The sequence below is a fragment of the Oncorhynchus tshawytscha genome, linkage group LG26, assembly GCF_018296145.1.
Source record: "Oncorhynchus tshawytscha isolate Ot180627B linkage group LG26, Otsh_v2.0, whole genome shotgun sequence".
Taxonomy (NCBI): domain Eukaryota; kingdom Metazoa; phylum Chordata; class Actinopteri; order Salmoniformes; family Salmonidae; genus Oncorhynchus; species Oncorhynchus tshawytscha.
The window spans coordinates 40,736,357-40,754,979 of NC_056454.1; the positions used below are offsets into that span (position 1 = coordinate 40,736,357).

At 45.4% G+C, this 18,623-nt stretch overlaps 1 protein-coding gene across 3 annotated transcripts in view; it reads left to right on the forward strand.

Moving 5' to 3' along the window:
* Positions 1-18,623, forward strand: part of LOC112225640 (NEDD8-conjugating enzyme UBE2F) — a 95,389-nt gene that overhangs the window by 59,427 nt on the left and 17,339 nt on the right. For all 3 annotated transcript variants that reach the window (XM_042306650.1, XM_042306652.1, XM_042306651.1), the window contains 2 exons: positions 4,469-4,501; positions 6,338-6,400. In XM_042306650.1, coding sequence (XP_042162584.1) covers positions 4,469-4,501; positions 6,338-6,400 — 96 coding nt within the window. The remainder of the gene's footprint in view (positions 1-4,468; positions 4,502-6,337; positions 6,401-18,623) is intronic.

Below are 18,623 nucleotides of genomic sequence, written 5' to 3' on the forward strand. Positions count from 1 at the left end.
GGCATTCTCTATGATAAGTGTATGTCAAATGAGTGGGTGTGTAGATTAGTGCATTGCGTGTGTGTGTTCGAGAGTGTGACGATGTCCTGTATCTTCCCTGTCAGCTCCTGTCACCTTTACTGTCACCTCTACTGTGCAGCACAGCTCCAACCCACACAGCTACTGTCACCTCTCATCTCTCTCTCCTCTTCCACTAGGCAGCCCAAACACACATTCACTCAGGCACAAAAACATGTGTCAATAGATAAACATAGGCACACACCTACATATTTAGCTATTTACACACTCACTCACTCACTCAGTGCTTGACTCATTTTGAATTGGCAGCCTGACATAAGAGGAGTTTTTAATAATTTGTCTGTCCATCCTACATCCTACTGACTTGCCCAAAATGAACTTCTACCAACAGAACATGTTCATTCTTCCTCCCCCACACGTTCTCCCCCTCAATCTCACAAAGCTTACTACTCACTTAAAAATAGACTGCTATCGCTTTGTGGGGAGGGATGCTCTTTGGTAGTTGCAGTCAGATCTGATCAATAGTTACATACTGTATCCATAGATTCAGTCCTCTTTGAACAAGTGGAGAGTCCTGTTTAACAAACTGAGTGGTATAGTAAGGCTAAGTGCAATCACAAGCAAGAGAAGGCTTGAAACATCTAGTTTAGTTGGTGGTCCCATAGCCCTCAGATATCACCTTAGTAATGTCAAGGATAGAGAGCAAGGACAGGTGACTGTCTGTCTTCCTATCTATTCATGTGTTGTTGGTTCTCTTATTCATCATTCAGTACCTAATGGAGTGGGGAGAAGTCAGTCCATAATAAAGTGCTGCTTTACCTTCTTACTATCAACAAGGCAGGTCCTACAGGCCCTAGTTTTGTCACACCTGGACTAAAAACGGATTTAGGAAAATTGCAATTGACTCAGAACAGGGCAGCATGGCTGTCCCTTGAATGTACACGGATAACTAATACCTCTCCTGGCTCAACGTGGAGGAGAGATTGACTTCATCACTAATTGGATTGATGAGCAGTGTTGACATGTTGAATGCATCGAGCTGTCTGTTTTGAACTACTAGCACACAGCTCAGACACCCATGCATACCCCACAAGACATGCCACCAGAGGTCTCTTTCACAGTCCCCAAGTTCAGAACAGACTATGGGAGGTGCACAGTACGACATAGAGCCATGACTACATGAACACTATTCCACAGTACGACATAGAGCCATGACTACATGGAACACTATTTGCTATTAGTATGCCAGTGTAACAGTATAGCTTCCGTCCCTCTCCTCGCTCCTCCCTGGGCTCGAACCAGCAACACAACGACAACAGCCACCACATAGAAGCGTTACCCATGCAGAGCAAGGGAAACAACCACCCCACAAGGCTCAGAGCAAGTGAAGTTTGAAACGCTATTAGCGCGTGCTAATTAGCCAGCCATTTCACTTCTGTCACACCAGCCTAATCTCGGGAGTTGATAGGTTTGAAGTCATAAACAGCGCAATGCTTGATGCACAATGAAGAGCTGCTGGCAAAACGCACGAAAGTGTTGTTTGAATGAATGTTTACGCTCCTGCTTCTACCTACCACCGCTCAGTCAGATACTTAGATTCTTGTATGCTTGTTTTTTTCGTCTCAGTCAGATTATATGCAACACAGGATATATCTAATATCTAGTAATATCATCAACCATGTGTAGTTAGTGATTATGATTGATTGTTTTTAACAAGATAAGTTTAATGCTAGCTAGCAACTTACCTTGGCTTACTGCATTCGCGTAACAGTCTCCTTGTGGAGTGCAACGAGAGAGAGGTAGGTCGTTATTGCGTTGGACTAGTTAACTGTAAGGTTGCAAGATTGGATCCCCTGAGCTGACAAGGTGAAAATCTGTCTTTCTGCACCTGAACGAAGCAGTTAACCCACTGTTCCTAGGCCGTCATTGAAAATAAGAATGTGTTCTTAACTGACTTAACTGAAGGAAAGTAAACTGCAGGTTTATTATGCACAATGGTGTTTTCAAGGTCAAGAAAAGGTTCTCGTTAGAGAAATAAGATAGAGGGCAGGTCCTGTAGAGAAAGGTATTGACTATTTCATTTAAATGCAATTCCACTAACTTTCAATCATTGCGCCTGACAGCAGTTTGCATCACAACCCTGGAAAACATTTGTTGTTTTATTCCATGTCTGTTTTATAGGCCCATCTTCACTGTGTCCTGCTCTTTGATGGGACCACACTTTGTTTTATAATGAAATAGCAAAGTGATAAGAGTAAATTGGGCTCATTGCCTTTGTTTTCTGCGAGGCGAATATCTGTTTTAATTGTGTATCTATTACCATTAGAAAACCCCATTAGGGATAGTATCCATTAACAGTCATGTTTTCTTGTTCTTACTCTCATCCTGCCCTGCATGTGTGACAAGTCTATGACATTATCAGTTGGCAGGGGAACAGAGTTGAATGTCCACACTGACGTTAAAGATATTTATAACTAACCCAAGATGGTTCATCCGTGTTGTTTTCAATGGGAGCAAATGTAGTATAGTGGGCAGAACAAGCACACGCTAGTGAGATCCTAGTGGCGCATTCTAGCATGTATATTTACATATTTCCTTTGGGGAATATTCTTCTCTGTGAACCACATGTGTGCAATAACTTAATTTGCCTTTTTTTTTTTTTTACTTTGGAAAATATACAAAACTTAGTGCACTATGTTCGTAACAGATTCTAGCTTTGAGAACAGAAAACTGTATTGCCATCGGGCTTTTCTTTGACAAAAAAAATCAGCAGAATGTTGGCCCAGTTCCATCTCGCTCCATACTCTCCCACTGCTGGCCACTGGGCTTCCTCTCCTCACCATATTTGGTGGGGAGGGGAAATAACAACCAGATGCTTGAGATTTCTACATCCGGTGAAACATCTGGCTTCTTGTTCTGTCTGTGCTGGCATCCTGAAGGTGAAGCTAGCATACATGAATACGTTAAGATCTACAGGTAACTGTCAAAATAATGGAAACACTTGAGTAAATGATGGATACAAAGTATATTGAAATCAGGCACACAGGCATGGTTCCTGAGTTAATTAAGCAATTAACATCCCATCATGCATGTATAGAAATGCTGGGCAGGCCATTATTTTGGCTACCATGGCTATGTCCCTATAGGATGGCAATGACCCCATCAACAGGTTATTAGTGGTCACTGAATGGTTTGATAAGCATGAAAACGATGAAAACGGTTGGTCCCTGGTTGGGAGATCAGATGCTGCTGGAAGTGGTGTTGGAGGCCCACTAGGAGGCACTCTTTCCTCTGGTCTAAAAAAAATAATACCCCAGGGCAGGGATTGGGGACATTGCCCTGTGTAGGGTGCCGTCTTTTGGATGGGACATTAATTAAATGGGTGTCCTGACACTCTGTGGTCACTAAAGATCCCATGGCACTTATCGTAAGAGTAGGGGTGTTAACCCCAGTGTGTGTCCTGGCTATATTCCCAATCTGGCCTTCATACTATCATGGCCACCATGATGGCCATCATCCCCAGCTTCCAATTGGCTCATTCATCCCTCCTCTCCCCTGTAACTATTCCCCAGGTCGTTGCTGTAGATGAGAATGTGTTCTCAGTCAACTTACCTGGTAAAATAAAAAATGATATGCCATGGCCATCTGTCACCAGATCTAGACCCAATTAAATACATGGGAGATTCTGGAGCTGTGCCTGAGACAGTGTTTTCCACCACCATCAACTAAACACCAAATGATGGAATTCTCGTTGATGAATGGTGTGGCATCCCTCCAGTAGAGTTCCAGACACTTGTAGAATATATGTCAAGCTGCATTGAGCTGTTCTTGTTCATGGTGGCCCAACAACCTATTAAGACACTTTATGTTGGTGTTTCCTTTATTTTGTCAGTTACCTGTATTAAGGGTAATTGTTTACACGTTGTTTAATTAATTTAACAAATCTCTTTATCATTCATGAATTCACACCCCTCTGAGATGCTCAATTACAAATGCCAGCATCCTTTTATAATGTCCTCAAAATAGATATGCTAATTAATACCCATCATAATCACTTCTTCACAGTGTTTGAACATCAAGGAAATTTGCCTAATATGCGCTGAGAGACAATCCACTTGTGTATTCACAGAAGGTTCCTGTCTTCGTTGGATACAATGGTGCCTGTAGAGACGATAGAGGGCCCCGCTTTATAATCTATTTGGGGAATTCAACAATTTTGTTTGTTAATTTGTTGGAATGAAAATGCTCAACGATGACCTGGTTATTAATGACTAGTTTAGTTTCACTTTTAATGGTACATAAAATGTGATGAATGGTCTATGGATGGTCTATGGATGGTCTATGGATGGTCTATGGAGGGTATATGGATGGTCTATGGATGGTCTATGGATGGTCTATGGATGGTCTATAAATGTTTATTTATGTTCTTGTCTGTTTCTGTGTCTTTCAGGATGTAGTCTGGGGATTGAACTCCTTGTTTACCGTAAGTACCTTGTAATCAATAAACTGATTTGAAAATTATCTTAAAATGTGTGTGTTCTTGGTGTACAGTGCCTTCTGTAATGGGTGATCTATCACCAGCAACTCACAGAGGTGACAGATCAGTGCCACAACAATTACCATAACACACAGGGTATACAGTGCCTTCAGAAAGTATTCATACCCCTTGACTTATTCCACATTTTGTTGTTACAGCCTGAATTCAAAATGGATTCAATAGATTATTTTTTCCTTGCCCAGCTGCTCTCAATACCACATAATGACAAAGTGAAAACATGTTTTTAGACATTTTTTTCAAATGTATTTGAAATGAAATATCTAGTTTGCATACAGTAAGTATTCACACCCCTGAGTCAATACATGTTAGAATCACCTTTGGCAGTGAGTACAGCTGTGAATCTTTGTGGGTGTGTCTCTAAGAGCTTTGCAAACCGGGCTTGTACACATTATTCTTATTTAAATTCTTCAAGCAATGGCAAGTTCATTGTTGATCATCGCGAGACAGACATTTTAAAGTCTTGACATAGCTTTTCAGGCCGATTTAAGTAAAAACTGTTTGAAAGTCAACATTGGCCTCATGATTAAATCGCTGAGCGGTTTGCTTCCTCTCCAGCAACTGAGTTAGGAAGGACGCCTGTATCTTTGTAGTGACTGGGTGTTACACCATCCAAAGTGTAATTAATAACTTCACCATGCTCAAAGGGATATTCAAATTAGTTTTTTTTATACATCTACCAATAGGTGCCCTTCTTTGCTAGGCATTAGAAAACCTCTTGTCTTTGTGATTGAATCTGTGTTTAAAATTCACTGCAGGGCTGAGGGACCTTACATATAATTATATGTGTTGGTTGCAGAGATGAGGTAGTCAGAAATTCAGAAATCAGAAATCATGTTAACACTGTTATTGCACACAAAGTGAGTCCATGCAACTTATTATGTGACTTGTTAAGTACATTTTTACTCATCAACTTATTTAGGCTTGCAATTACCAAGTGGTTGAATACTTATTGACTCAAGACATTTCATTTATTTATACATTTTTATAAATGACTAAAAACATAATTCCACGTTGTGTGTAGTCTAGTGACAAAAAAAACTGAATTTAATGCATTTTAAGTTCAGGCTGTAACAACAAAATGTGTAAAAAGTCTCAACGGGTGTGAATACCTTCTGAAGGCTCTGCATATGCCCATGTATGAGGAACAGGTAGACTGAGGATGTTAAAATCTCTTATTTAACAGCTCGAAAATGAAAAAGTGTAATATCGTCACACGTGTTGTCAAATTGCCATCTAAAAGAGAGATTGTTCAAGAAATATGCTTAAAATGTGTTTCTTATATTGTAAAATAATAACACATCACGAGAATGGTCGCACATGATCAGATAAGCCTGAAATTTCCTTTTTTCATCCTTTTTATTGAAAATCTGTTATCTGTGACATTTTCGTCCGATACCAATATATCGGTAAAAGGCCAATTTCAGCCACTAATATCGGTGAACCGATATATCGGACGGACTCTGGTGGTGCTGCAGCCTGATGCTCAGTCATGCCCTGATGCTTAGCTTTTAATCAGGAAGTGAGGAGCTCGCCACACAGGCCTAGCCGCCATTTTATCTCCCTAATAACACAATGCGCCTCACTCGCCATGCACAGTCTCTATGGCAACAGGATTATTACACTACTTTGTCAGTTAGTATCAGACAACAACAAACCTAATAGTCTGGCAAGTGGTTGTTTTGATTTAATCTTGGTTAGCAGGTTGTTGTTTATTTAAACAGTTTTTTTGTAAACTTCCGCTGTCTCTCTCATTTCCCTCAGGATCTACTTAACTTTGATGACCCGTTGAACATTGACGCGGCCGAGCATCATCTGCGTGATAAGGTAACGAAACCAACCAGTCCACCTGGAGGGAGGTCATCTTCCCTCTATCCTGTACATGGCCTTACATGAACAGCAGGAAGTTGGAATTGTTGTCGGAAAGCTCTACAAGTAGAATGTGAGGTAGTTCTGTAGAACTCTCTCTCACCACCACTGGACTGTGAGTGGGTCAAATGGACCTTTCAGAACCACTAGGGACTAGGCTGTGGTGTATGTCTCTCTCTGTGTGTCTAAGCAGGGCACTATATAGTAAATACGGAGCCATTTGGGATGCACCCTATGTCTCATTCTCCCTGCAGGAGACAGACCAGTGTGTCGACGTGGATTAACTTACATCCTGTTGTACACACTGCTGCTGAAACATCCAGCCAACCAGGCTGCCAAGAGCTGGTCTGGGATCAGATGTTCCCAGAGGAACTTACATCCTGACACATTAACTACCAGAACAGCGAGCCCCTAAGTCAGCCCCCCAAGAGGTGATCTGGGAACCTCAGATCCCAGAGGAACTTACATCCTGACACACTGACTACCGGAACAGCCAGCTCCCCCAAGAGCTGGTCTGGGATCAGACTGTTGTTGACATGAGTGATTGGATTCACTGTGATGCGTCTCCTACCATACTGCAGGCCTAGCCTGGCCTAGTAGCACCGTTGCAGAGAGACAGAGCTAGCAGCTGTTCCAACCGCTCTATAATTAAACTGTGGTGGGACCACTCGCACTCCCTCCCAAATAGTGCTCGGCTGGGGTTTGCAGTACTCCCCAGGTGCTCCCCAGTCCCCAGCCAGGCATGTGCTTCACTGCAGAGAGACGGAAAGAGCAGCTTAATATCTCAACAGCAGGGCAAGACTACTGTACTGTCTCCATGGACTCCTGCTTTATTACAGTTGGTATACAGTCAAACGCTCCCTAAAACACTTCAGTGAGCAGGCCTTTCAAATCAACCTGGCCCGGGTATCCTGGAAGGATAGTGACCTCATCCCGCCAGTAGAGGATGCCTGGTTGCCCTTTAAAAGTGCTTTCCTCTCCATCTTAAATAAGCATGCCTCGTTCAAAAAATGTAGAACTAAGAACAGATATAGCCCTTGGTTCACCCCAGATTTGACTGCACTTGACCAACACAAAAACATCCTGTGGCATTCTGCATTAGCATCGAATAGCCCCCACGATATGCAACTTTTCAGGAAAGTCCGGAACCAATATACTCAGTCAATAGGTAAAGCTAAGGCTAGCTTTTTCAAACAGAAATTTGCATCCTGTAGCACTAATTCCAAAAAGGACACTGTAAAGTCCATGGAGAATAAGAGCACCTCCTCCCAGCTGCCCACTGCACTGAGGATAGAAAACATTGTCACCACCGCTAAATCTACGATAATTGATCATTTCAATAAGCATTTTGTCTACGGCATGCTATCCACCTGGCTATCCCTACCCCGGCCAACATCTCAGCACCCCCTGTAGCAAGTTGCCCATGTCCAATCTGGACCCTCTCTTTCTAAAATTATCTGCCCGAAATTGATGCAACCCCTATTACTAGCCTGTTCAATCTCTCTTTCGTATTGAAAGCTGCCGCGGTCATCCCTCTCTTCAAAAGGGGAGACACTCTAGACCCAAACTGTTACAGACCTATATCCATCCTACCCTGCCTTTCTAAAATCTTCAAAAGTCAAATTAACAAACAGATCACCGACCATTTCGAATCCCACCGTACCTTCTCCGCTATGCAATCTGGTTTCTGTGCTGGTCATGGGTGCACCTCAGCCACGTTCAAGGTCCTAAACGGTATCATAACCACCATTGATAAAAGACAGTACTGTGCACCCGTCTTCATCGACCTGGCCAAGGCTTTCGACTCGGTCAATCACCACACTCTTATCGGCAAACTCAATAGCCTTGGCTTCTTAAATGACTGCCTCGCCTGGTTCACCAACCACTTCTCAGATATCCATCTCATTTCAAAAAAAAATGTTTCACCTTTATTTAACCAGGTAGGCTAGTTGAGAACAAGTTCTCATTTGCAACTGCGACCTGGCCAAGATAAAGCATAGCAGTGTGAACAGACAACACAGAGTTACACATGGAGTAAACAATTAACAAGTCAATAACACAGTAGGAAAAAAAGGGGAGTCTATATACATTGTGTGCAAAAGGCATGAGGAGGTAGGAAAATAATTACAATTTTGCAGATTAATAACACTGGAGTGATAAATGATCAGATGGTCATGTACAGGTAGAGATATTGGTGTGCAAAAGAGCAGAAAAGTAAATAAATAAAAACAGTATGGGGATGAGGTAGGTAAAAATGGGTGGGCTATTTACCGATAGACTATGTACAGCTGCAGCGATCGGTTAACTGCTCAGATAGCAGATGTTTGAAGTTGGTGAGGGAGATAAAAGTCTCCAACTTTAGCGATTTTTGCAATTCGTTCCAGTCACAGGCAGCAGAGAACTGGAACGAAAGGCGGCCAAATGAGGTGTTGGCTTTAGGGATGATCAGTGAGATACTCCTGCTGGAGCGCGTGCTACGGATGGGTGTTGCCATCGTGACCAGTGAACTGAGATAAGGCGGAGCTTTACCTAGCATGGACTTGTAGATGACCTGGAGCCAGTGGGTCTGGCGACGAATATGTAGCGAGGGCCAGCCGACTAGAGCATACAAGTCGCAGTGGTGGGTGGTATAAGGTGCTTTAGTGACAAAACGGATGGCACTGTGATAAACTGCATCCAGTTTGCTGAGTAGAGTGTTGGAAGCAATTTTGTAGATGACATCGCCGAAGTCGAGGATCGGTAGGATAGTCAGTTTTACTAGGGTAAGTTTGGCGGCGTGAGTGAAGGAGGCTTTGTTGCGGAATAGAAAGCCGATTCTTGATTTGATTTTCGATTGAAGATGTTTGATATGAGTCTGGAAGGAGAGTTTAGAGTCTAGCCAGACACCTAGGTACTTATAGATGTCCACATATTCAAGGTCGGAACCATCCAGGGTGGTGATGCTGGTCAGGCGTGCGGGTGCAGGCAGCGAACGGTTGAAAAGCATGCATTTGGTTTTACTAGCGTTTAAGAGCAGTTGGAGGCCACGGAAGGAGTGTTGTATGGCATTGAAGCTTGTTTGGAGGTTAGATAGCACAGTGTCCAAGGACGGGCCGGAAGTATATAGAATGGTGTCGTCTGCGTAGAGGTGGATCAGGGAATCGCCCGCAGCAAGAGCAACATCATTGATATATACAGAGAAAAGAGTCGGCCCGAGGATTGAACCCTGTGGCACCCCCATAGAGACTGCCAGACGACCGGACAGCATGCCCTCCGATTTGACACACTGAACTCTGTCTGCAAAGTAATTGGTGAACCAGGCAAGGCAGTCATCCGAAAAACCGAGGCTACTGAGTCTGCCGATAAGAATATGGTGATTGACAGAGTCGAAAGCCTTGGCAAGGTCGATGAAGACGGCTGCACAGTACTGTCTTTTATCGATGGCGGTTATGATATCGTTTAGTACCTTGAGCGTCGCTGCGGTGCACCCGTGACCGGCTCGGAAACCAGATTGCACAGCGGAGAAGGTACGGTGGGATTCGAGATGGTCAGTGACCTGTTTGTTGACTTGGCTTTCGAAGACCTTAGATAGGCAGGGCAGGATGGATATAGGTCTGTAACAGTTTGGGTCCAGGGTGTCTCCCCCTTTGAAGAGGGGGATGACTGCGGCAGCTTTCCAATCCTTGGGGATCTCAGACGATATGAAAGAGAGGTTGAACAGGCTGGTAATGGGGGTTGCGACAATGGCGGCAGATAGTTTCAGAAATAGAGGGTCCAGGTTGTCAAGCCCAGCTGATTTGTACGGGTCCAGGTTTTGCAGCTCTTTCAGAACATCTGCTATCTGGATTTGGGTAAAGGAGAACCTGGAGAGGCTTGAGCGAGTAGCTGCGGGGGGGGCGGAGCTGTTGGCTGAGGTTGGAGTAGCCAGGCGGAAGGCATGGCCAGCTGTTGAGAAATGCTTGTTGAAGTTTTCGATAATCATGGATTTATCGGTGGTGACCGTGTTACCTAGCCTCAGTGCAGTGGGCAGCTGGGAGGAGGTGCTCTTGTTCTCCATGGACTTCAGTGTCCCAGAACTTTTTGGAGTTGGAGCTACAGGATTCAAACTTCTGCCTGAAGAAACTGGCCTTAGCTTTCCTGACTGACTGCGTGTATTGGTTCCTGACTTCCCTGAACAGTTGCATATCCCGGGGACTATTCGATGCTATTGCAGTCCGCCACAGGATGTTTTTGTGCTGGTCGAGGGCAGTCAGGTCTGGGGTGAACCAAGGACTGTATCTGTTCTTAGTTCTGCATTTTCTGAACGGAGCATGCTTATCTAAAATGGTGAGGAAGTTACTTTTAAAGAATGACCAGGCATCCTCAACTGACGGGATGAGGTCAATGTCCTTCCAGGATACCCGGGCCAGGTCGATTAGAAAGGCCTGCTCACAGAAGTGTTTTAGGGAGCGTTTGACAGTGATGAGGGGTGGTAGTTTGACTGCGGCTCCGTAGCGGATACAGGCAATGAGGCAGTGATCGCTGAGATCCTGGTTGAAGACAGCAGAGGTGTATTTGGAGGGCCAGTTGGTCAGGATGACGTCTATGAGGGTGCCATTGTTTACAGATTTAAGGTTGTACCTGGTGGGTTCCTTGATGATCTGTGTGAGATTGAGGGCTTCTAGCTTAGATTGTAGGACTGCCGAGGTGTTAAGCATATCCCAGTTTAGGTCACCTAACAGAACAAACTCTGAAGCTAGATGGGGGGCGATCAATTCACAAATGGTGTCCAGGGCACAGCTGGGAGCTGAGGGGGGTCGGTAGCAGGCGGCAACAGTGAGAGACTTATTTCTGGAAAGAGTAATTTTCAAAATTAGTAGTTCAAACTGTTTGGGTATGGACCTGGAAAGTATGACATTACTTTGCAGGCTCTCTCTGCAGTAAACTGCAACTCTCCCCCTTTGGCAGTTCTATCTTGATGGAAAATGTTATAGTTGGGTATGGAAATCTCAGAATTTTTGGTGGCCTTCCTGAGCCAGGATTCAGACACGGCAAGGACATCAGGGTTAGCAGAGTGTGCTAAAGCAGTGAGTAAAACAAACTTAGGGAGGAGGCTTCTGATGTTGACATGCATGAAACCAATGCTTTTTCGATCACAGAAGTCAACAAATGAGGGTGCCTGGGGACATGCAGGGCCTGGGTTTACCTCCACATCACCCGCGGAACAGAGGAGGAGTAGAATGAGGGTGCGGCTAAAGTCTATCAAAACTGGTTGCCTAGAGCGTTGGGGACAGAGAATAAAAGGAGCAGATTTCTGGGCATGGTAGAATATATTCAGGGCATAATGCGCAGACAGGGGTATGGTGGGGTGCGGGTACAGCGGAGGTAATCCCAGGCACTGGGTGATGATGAGAGAGGTTGTATCTCTGGACATGCTGGTTGTAATGGGTGAGGTCACCGCATGTGTGGGAGGTGGGACAAAGGAGGTATCAGGGAAGAGTGAAGAGTGGAAGAGTGGAACTAGGGGCTCCATTGTAAACTAAAACAATGATAACTAACCTGAACAACAGTATACAAGGCATATTGACATTTTATTATCCAGGTAAGGTAAAAGCCGCTAGCAGTGGCTAACAATGACTAAATAGCTTGTAGCTAGTTAGCTGGTTAGCTTCTGGAGGTTCTTGAGTGTGTTCTCAAAATTTAAAATAATAGCGATTCCGTATCACATTGGGTGAGGCAGGTTACCGGAAGGTATAAACAAATAAAAAATCGAAAAGAGATTGAAAGTAAATATGGGTCCAGTGAGTGTTTGGGACGCGGCGATTCAGACGGTTAGCAGGCCTGTGCTAACACGCTAACAGTTAGTAGGCTGGGGCTAAACAAGGTAGCAGTTAGCGGACCGGGGCTAAACAAGGTAGCAGTTAGCGGACCGGGGCTAAACAAGCTAGCAGTTAGCAGGCCGAATTAGCAAGCAAGGAGATAGCAAGGGCTAGAAAGTTAGCCTTTGGGGGGCGTCGCGATGGGGTGAGTCTGTTTATGCCTCTTCATGCGGTGACATCGATAGACCGGTCGTGGGTCCGGATATTGTAGCCCAGGAGTATGCTTCGGTGGTAGCACAGGAGCTCTATGTATATGTATATACTGTACTCTCATCTACTGAATCTTTATGTAATACGTGTGTCACTAGCCACTTTAAACTATGCCACTTTGTTTACATACCCTACACTACTCATCTCATATGTATATACTGTACTCGATACCATCTACTGCATCTTGCCTATGCCGTTCTGTACCATCACTCATTCATATCTTTATGTACATATTCTTTATCCCTTTACACTTGTGTGTATAAGGACGTAGTTTTGGAATTGTTAGGTTATATTACTCGTTGGTTATTACTGCATTTTCGGAACTAGAAGCACAAGCATTTCGCTACACTCGCTTTAACATCTGCTAACCATGTGTATGTGACAAATAAATTTGATTTGATTTGATATAGTTCAGTGTGTCAAATCAGAGGGCCTGTTGTCCGGACCTCTGGCAGTCTCTATGGGGGTGCCACAGGGTTCAATTCTCGGCCGACTTTGTTATCTGTATATATCAATGATGTCGCTCTTGCTGCTGGTGATTCTCTGATCCGACACCATTCTGTGTACATCTGGCCATTCTTTGGACACTGTGCTAACAAACTTCCAAACGAGCTTCAATGCCATACAACACTCCTTGCGAGGCCTCCAACTGCTTTTAAAAGATAGTAAAACTAAGTGCATGCTCTTCAACCAATTGCTTCCCGCACCCTCCCGCCTGACTAGCATCACTACTCTGGACGGTTAGAATATGTGGACAACTACAAATACCTAGGTGTCTGGTTAGACTGTAAACTCTCCTTCCAGACTCACATTAAGCATCTCCAATCCAAAATTAAGTCTAGAATTGGCTTCCTATTTCGCAACAAAGCCACTCATGTTGCCAAACATACCCTCGTAAAACTGACTTTCCTACCGATCCTTGACTTCAGCGATGTCATTTACAAAATAGCTTCCAACACTCTACTCAGCAAACTGGATGTTTTGTTACTAAAGCCCCATATACTACCCACCACTGTGACCTGTACGCTCTCGTTGGCTGGCCCTCACTACATATTCGTCGCCAAACCCACTGACTCCAGGTCATCTAAAAGTCTATGCTAGGTAATGCCCCACCTTATCTCAGCTCACTGGTCACCATAGCAACATCCACCCGTAGCACGCGCTCCAGCAGGTATATCTCACTGGTCATCCCCAAAGCCAAAACTTACTTTGGCCGCCTTTCCTTCCAGTTCTCTGCTGCCAATGACTGGAACGACTGGCAAAAATCACAGAAGCTGGAGTTTTATATCTCCCTCTAACGTTAAGCATCAGCTGTCAGAGCAGCTTACCGATCACTGTACCTGTACACAGCCAATCTGTAAATAGCACACCCAACTACCTCATCCCCATATTGTTACTTATCCTCTTGCTCTTTTGCACCCCAGTATCTCTACTTGCACATCATCATCTGCACATCCATCACCAGTGTTAATGCTAAATTGTAATTATTTTGCCTCTATGGCCTATTTATTGCCTACCTCCCTACTCTTCTACATTTGCACACACTGTACATAGATTTTTCTATTGTGTTATTGTCTGTGAGTTTGTCTCTGTGTTGTTTGATTTTGTCGCACTGCTTTGCTTTATCTTGGCCAGCTTGCAGTTGTAAATGTTAACTTGTTCTCAACTGGCCTACCTGGTTAAATAAAGGTGAAATAAAAAATAAAATACAGGAAAGGTCAGGCCTTCAGTCTGTTGGCCACTTGCAGCAGGTCAATATCGGCACCGTCTCCTCCTGTGTAGAATGGAGGCTTTGACTGCCTGGCTTGGTGACCAGTTCATACCGGTTGGTTTCGCACACCAACACCCCAAGCCCTGTTCAAAAATCAGATTGGGCTTGAGGAACACAAACTAGAGGAAAAGAGATGGGAGAAAGTATGTTAGGGAAGGAAGGACCATGCTAAACTGATGTCAGAGGAGACGGGAGAGGAGGAGGGAGAGGAGGCGGGAGACAGTATGTGAGGGAAGGAAGAAACATGCTAAACTGATGTCTGAGAGGAGGCGGGAGAAAGTATGTGAGGGAAGGAAGGAACATGCTAAACTGATGTCTGAGAGGAGGCGGGAGAGGAGGCAGGAGAGGAGACTGGAGAGGAGGCGGGAGAGGAGACAGGAGAAAGTATGTGAGGGAAGGAAGGAACATGCTAAACTGATGTCTGAGAGGAGGCGGGAGAGGAGGCGGGAGAGGAGGCGGGAGACAGTATGTGAGGGAAGGAAGAAACATGCTAAACTGATGTCTGAGAGGAGGCGGGAGAGGAGACAGGAGAAAGTATGTGAGGGAAGGAAGGAACATGCTAAACTGATGTCAGAGGAGACGGGAGAGGAGGCAGGAGAGGAGACGGGAGAGGAGGCAGGAGAGGAGACGGGAGAAAGTATGTGAGGGAAGGAAGGAACATGCTAAACTGATGTCAGAGGAGACGGGAGAGGAGGCAGGGGAGGAGACGGGAGAAAGTATGTGAGGGAAGGAAGGAACATGCTAAACTGATGTCTGAGAGGAGGCGGGAGAGGGGGCGGGAGAAAGTATGTGAGGGAAGGAAGGAACATGCTAAACTGATGTCAGAGGAGACGGGAGAGGAGGAGGGAGAGGAGGCGGGAGACAGTATGTGAGGGAAGGAAGAAACATGCTAAACTGATGTCTGAGAGGAGGCGGGAGAAAGTATGTGAGGGAAGGAAGGAACATGCTAAACTGATGTCTGAGAGGAGGCGGGAGAGGAGACGGGAGAAAGTATGTGAGGGAAGGAAGGAACATGCTAAACTGATGTCAGAGGAGACGGGAGAGGAGGCAGGGGAGGAGACGGGAGAAAGTATGTGAGGGAAGGAAGGAACATGCTAAACTGATGTCTGAGAGGAGGCGGGAGAGGGGGCGGGAGAAAGTATGTGAGGGAAGGAAGGAACATGCTAAACTGATGTCAGAGGAGACGGGAGAGGAGGCGGGAGACAGTATGTGAGGGAAGGAAGAAACATGCTAAACTGATGTCTGAGAGGAGGCGGGAGAAAGTATGTGAGGGAAGGAAGGAACATGCTAAACTGATGTCTGAGAGGAGGCGGGAGAGGAGGCAGGAGAGGAGGCAGGAGAGGAGGCGGGAGAGGAGACAGGAGAAAGTATGTGAGGGATGGAAGGAACATGCTAAACTGATGTCTGAGAGGAGGCGGGAGAGGAGGCGGGAGAGGAGACTGGAGAGGAGACAGGAGAAAGTATGTGAGGGATGGAAGGAACATGCTAAACTGATGTCTGAGAGGAGGCGGGAGAGGAGGCAGGAGAAAGTATGTGAGGGAAGGAAGGAACATGCTAAACTGATGTCTGAGAGGAGGCGGGAGAGGAGGCAGGAGAGGAGACTGGAGAGGAGGCGGGAGAGGAGACAGGAGAAAGTATGTGAGGGAAGGAAGGACCATGCTAAACTGATGTCAGAGGAGACGGGAGAGGAGGAGGGAGAGGAGGCGGGAGACAGTATGTGAGGGAAGGAAGAAACATGCTAAACTGATGTCTGAGAGGAGGCGGGAGAAAGTATGTGAGGGAAGGAAGGAACATGCTAAACTGATGTCTGAGAGGAGGCGGGAGAGGAGGCGGGAGAGGAGACGGGAGAGGAGACGGGAGAAAGTATGTGAGGGAAGGAAGGACCATGCTAAACTGATGTCAGAGGAGGAGGGAGAGGAGGCGGGAGAGGAGGCCGGAGAGGAGGCCGGAGAAAGTATGTGAGGGAAGGAAGGACCATGCTAAACTGATGTCAGAGGAGACGGGAGAGGAGGCGGGAGAGGAGGCGGGAGAGGAGGCGGGAGAGGAGGCGGGAGAGGAGGCCGGAGAGGAGACAGGAGAGGAGGCGGGAGAAAGTATGTGAGGGAAGGAAGGACCATGCTAAACTGATGTCAGAGGAGACGGGAGAGGAGGTGGGAGAGGAGGCGGGAGAGGAGGCCGGAGAGGAGGCCGGAGAAAGTATGTGAGGGAAGGAAGGACCATGCTAAACTGATGTCAGAGGAGACGGGAGAGGAGGAGGGAGAGGAGGCGGGAGACAGTATGTGAGGGAAGGAAGGAACATGCTAAACTGATGTCTGAGAGGAGGCGGGAGAGGAGGCGGGAGAGGAGACGGGAGACAGGAGAGGAGGCAGGAGACAGCAGAGGAGGCAGGACCTACAGGAAGTATTTATTTCAATGGATGGTGTCCTCTGGTCTCTACAGTCCTGAGGGATCCGGTGTTGTCTTTCGTCTCTAAAGTTCTGTCTGTTTAACCGTCGCAAAGCCTGTGCAGTGAATCTGTGTTCTGCAACATTACACACCTAAAACTTCCACCTTTTACAGTAGGAGTAGTGGTTGACATGTAGTTATTAACCAGTGCAGTATGTGCATATGTGCCGGATGTTTGTTTGAAAACTATTAATCCACTTTAAAGTATATATTCTTTAATATGAATATCCTCGCTATTAACATCCTTAGATGAGTTGCCAACTAAGTATTAAAATGTTTAATTCAAATAACTCCTAAAGCTCTTAGATTTATTTATATCTTCAATGAATGCAATATCATTTGCATATGACTTATCCATACATTTCCTTATGTGTTTTCCAGTTAGCCTCTAGCATGGTCTCTATAGTACAATGCCTGGAGCTGTGCATTCAGACATGTATTTGCATATTATTTACATACAATTAGTTATATTCACTTAAAAACACTGTCTTCTGCAGACCTCATATTTCTCAGCTTTGTGAACTTCAGCCTTTCTACCAAACGGGCTGGGGATGTGGGCTGGAGCTGGGGGCTGGGGATGGAGCTGGGGGCTGGGGATGGAGCTGGGGGCTGGGGATGGAGCTGGGGGCTGGGGATGGAGCTGGGGATGTGGGCTGGAGCTGGGGATGTGGGCTGGAGCTGGAGATGTGGGCTGGAGCTGGGGATGTGGGCTGGAGCCGAGTTCCCCTGGACAGTACCGTTGCACCTATTTGTTTTTCATATCAGGAAAAACTCACTTGCCTGAAGTCTCCTCATCCCTATTTACTGAATTTGAAGGTCAATTTGATTCACACCACTCTGCAGGAAATGGGAAAATGAAAATGAGCAGGAATGTTTATCGAAACTAAAAGTTTTCTGCTGTGTCAGAATGATTCTCAAGCCAGCTCCCCTGTGGCGTTGAAAATGGCTGAGTGGCGCTAGTAACAGCTGGTGAAGCCAGGTCGGGTGTTGGTGCGAGTCAGGTCCACAATCAAAGCTAAGTAAAGGAACGGTGGCCCATGCAATATTCCCTCATGTTTCTCAGCACTCAGTAAATTCTGCTGAGCGAAGACTTGAACGTTGTGAAAATTCTGTGCAACTTCCAGTGTGCTTTTACTGTGAACACTGAGGCTGTACCCGCTCTGTTAGTTTTAACAGTGACTGAGTAGGCTATTGTGGCAATTTGATCATAACTAAGGCCCACCAGAGTGGCCCACCAGAGTGGCCTACCATCAAAAACAATGGAGAAAATGCATCCCATAACATTTTTACATGGAAATAGCTGTTCTATCATTCAGCCTACAGTAGCAGCCAATGTGTGGTGTTCAATGTAAGCCCACATTCCTTGAGGCTTTGGGGGGGGGGGAAACATGCAGGGCTTGACATGAACCTGTTTATCCACTTGTCCTTCAGACAAGGTGACTGAAAATGGTATTTGATGAAAGAAACCACTTTACAAAATAAAATGCATTATTATTCACATACCATTATTACAGAGAATCAGACAAGTCATGCTACCCTATTGGCTACTTAGCTTATTCAAACCTGTCTCGAAATACAACACTGCTACTTTAAGACAAAAAAAGTTCTTTACCTGACTCACTATTCAAAGATGTCTAGAAATGTACATGGTTTGTGCTCTTGTAGGAAGAAATCCCTCCCCTATTGCTGACTACAAATGATCTATAACTGTGCTGATAACTCACTAACTAGTAAAACGTGCACACGTTGCTGCTTTGATCTCAAAACAAGCACATCTACTCAGGACCACAGCTGTAAACACAGTCCAGTTCAAAGTAAATGGCACAGATCCATATATGGCAATGGTCTATTTGCATATAGGCCTACTGCAGCTCTGATTGGTTATGCCACATCAGTCTGTGTAGAGTACGGGCTGAGT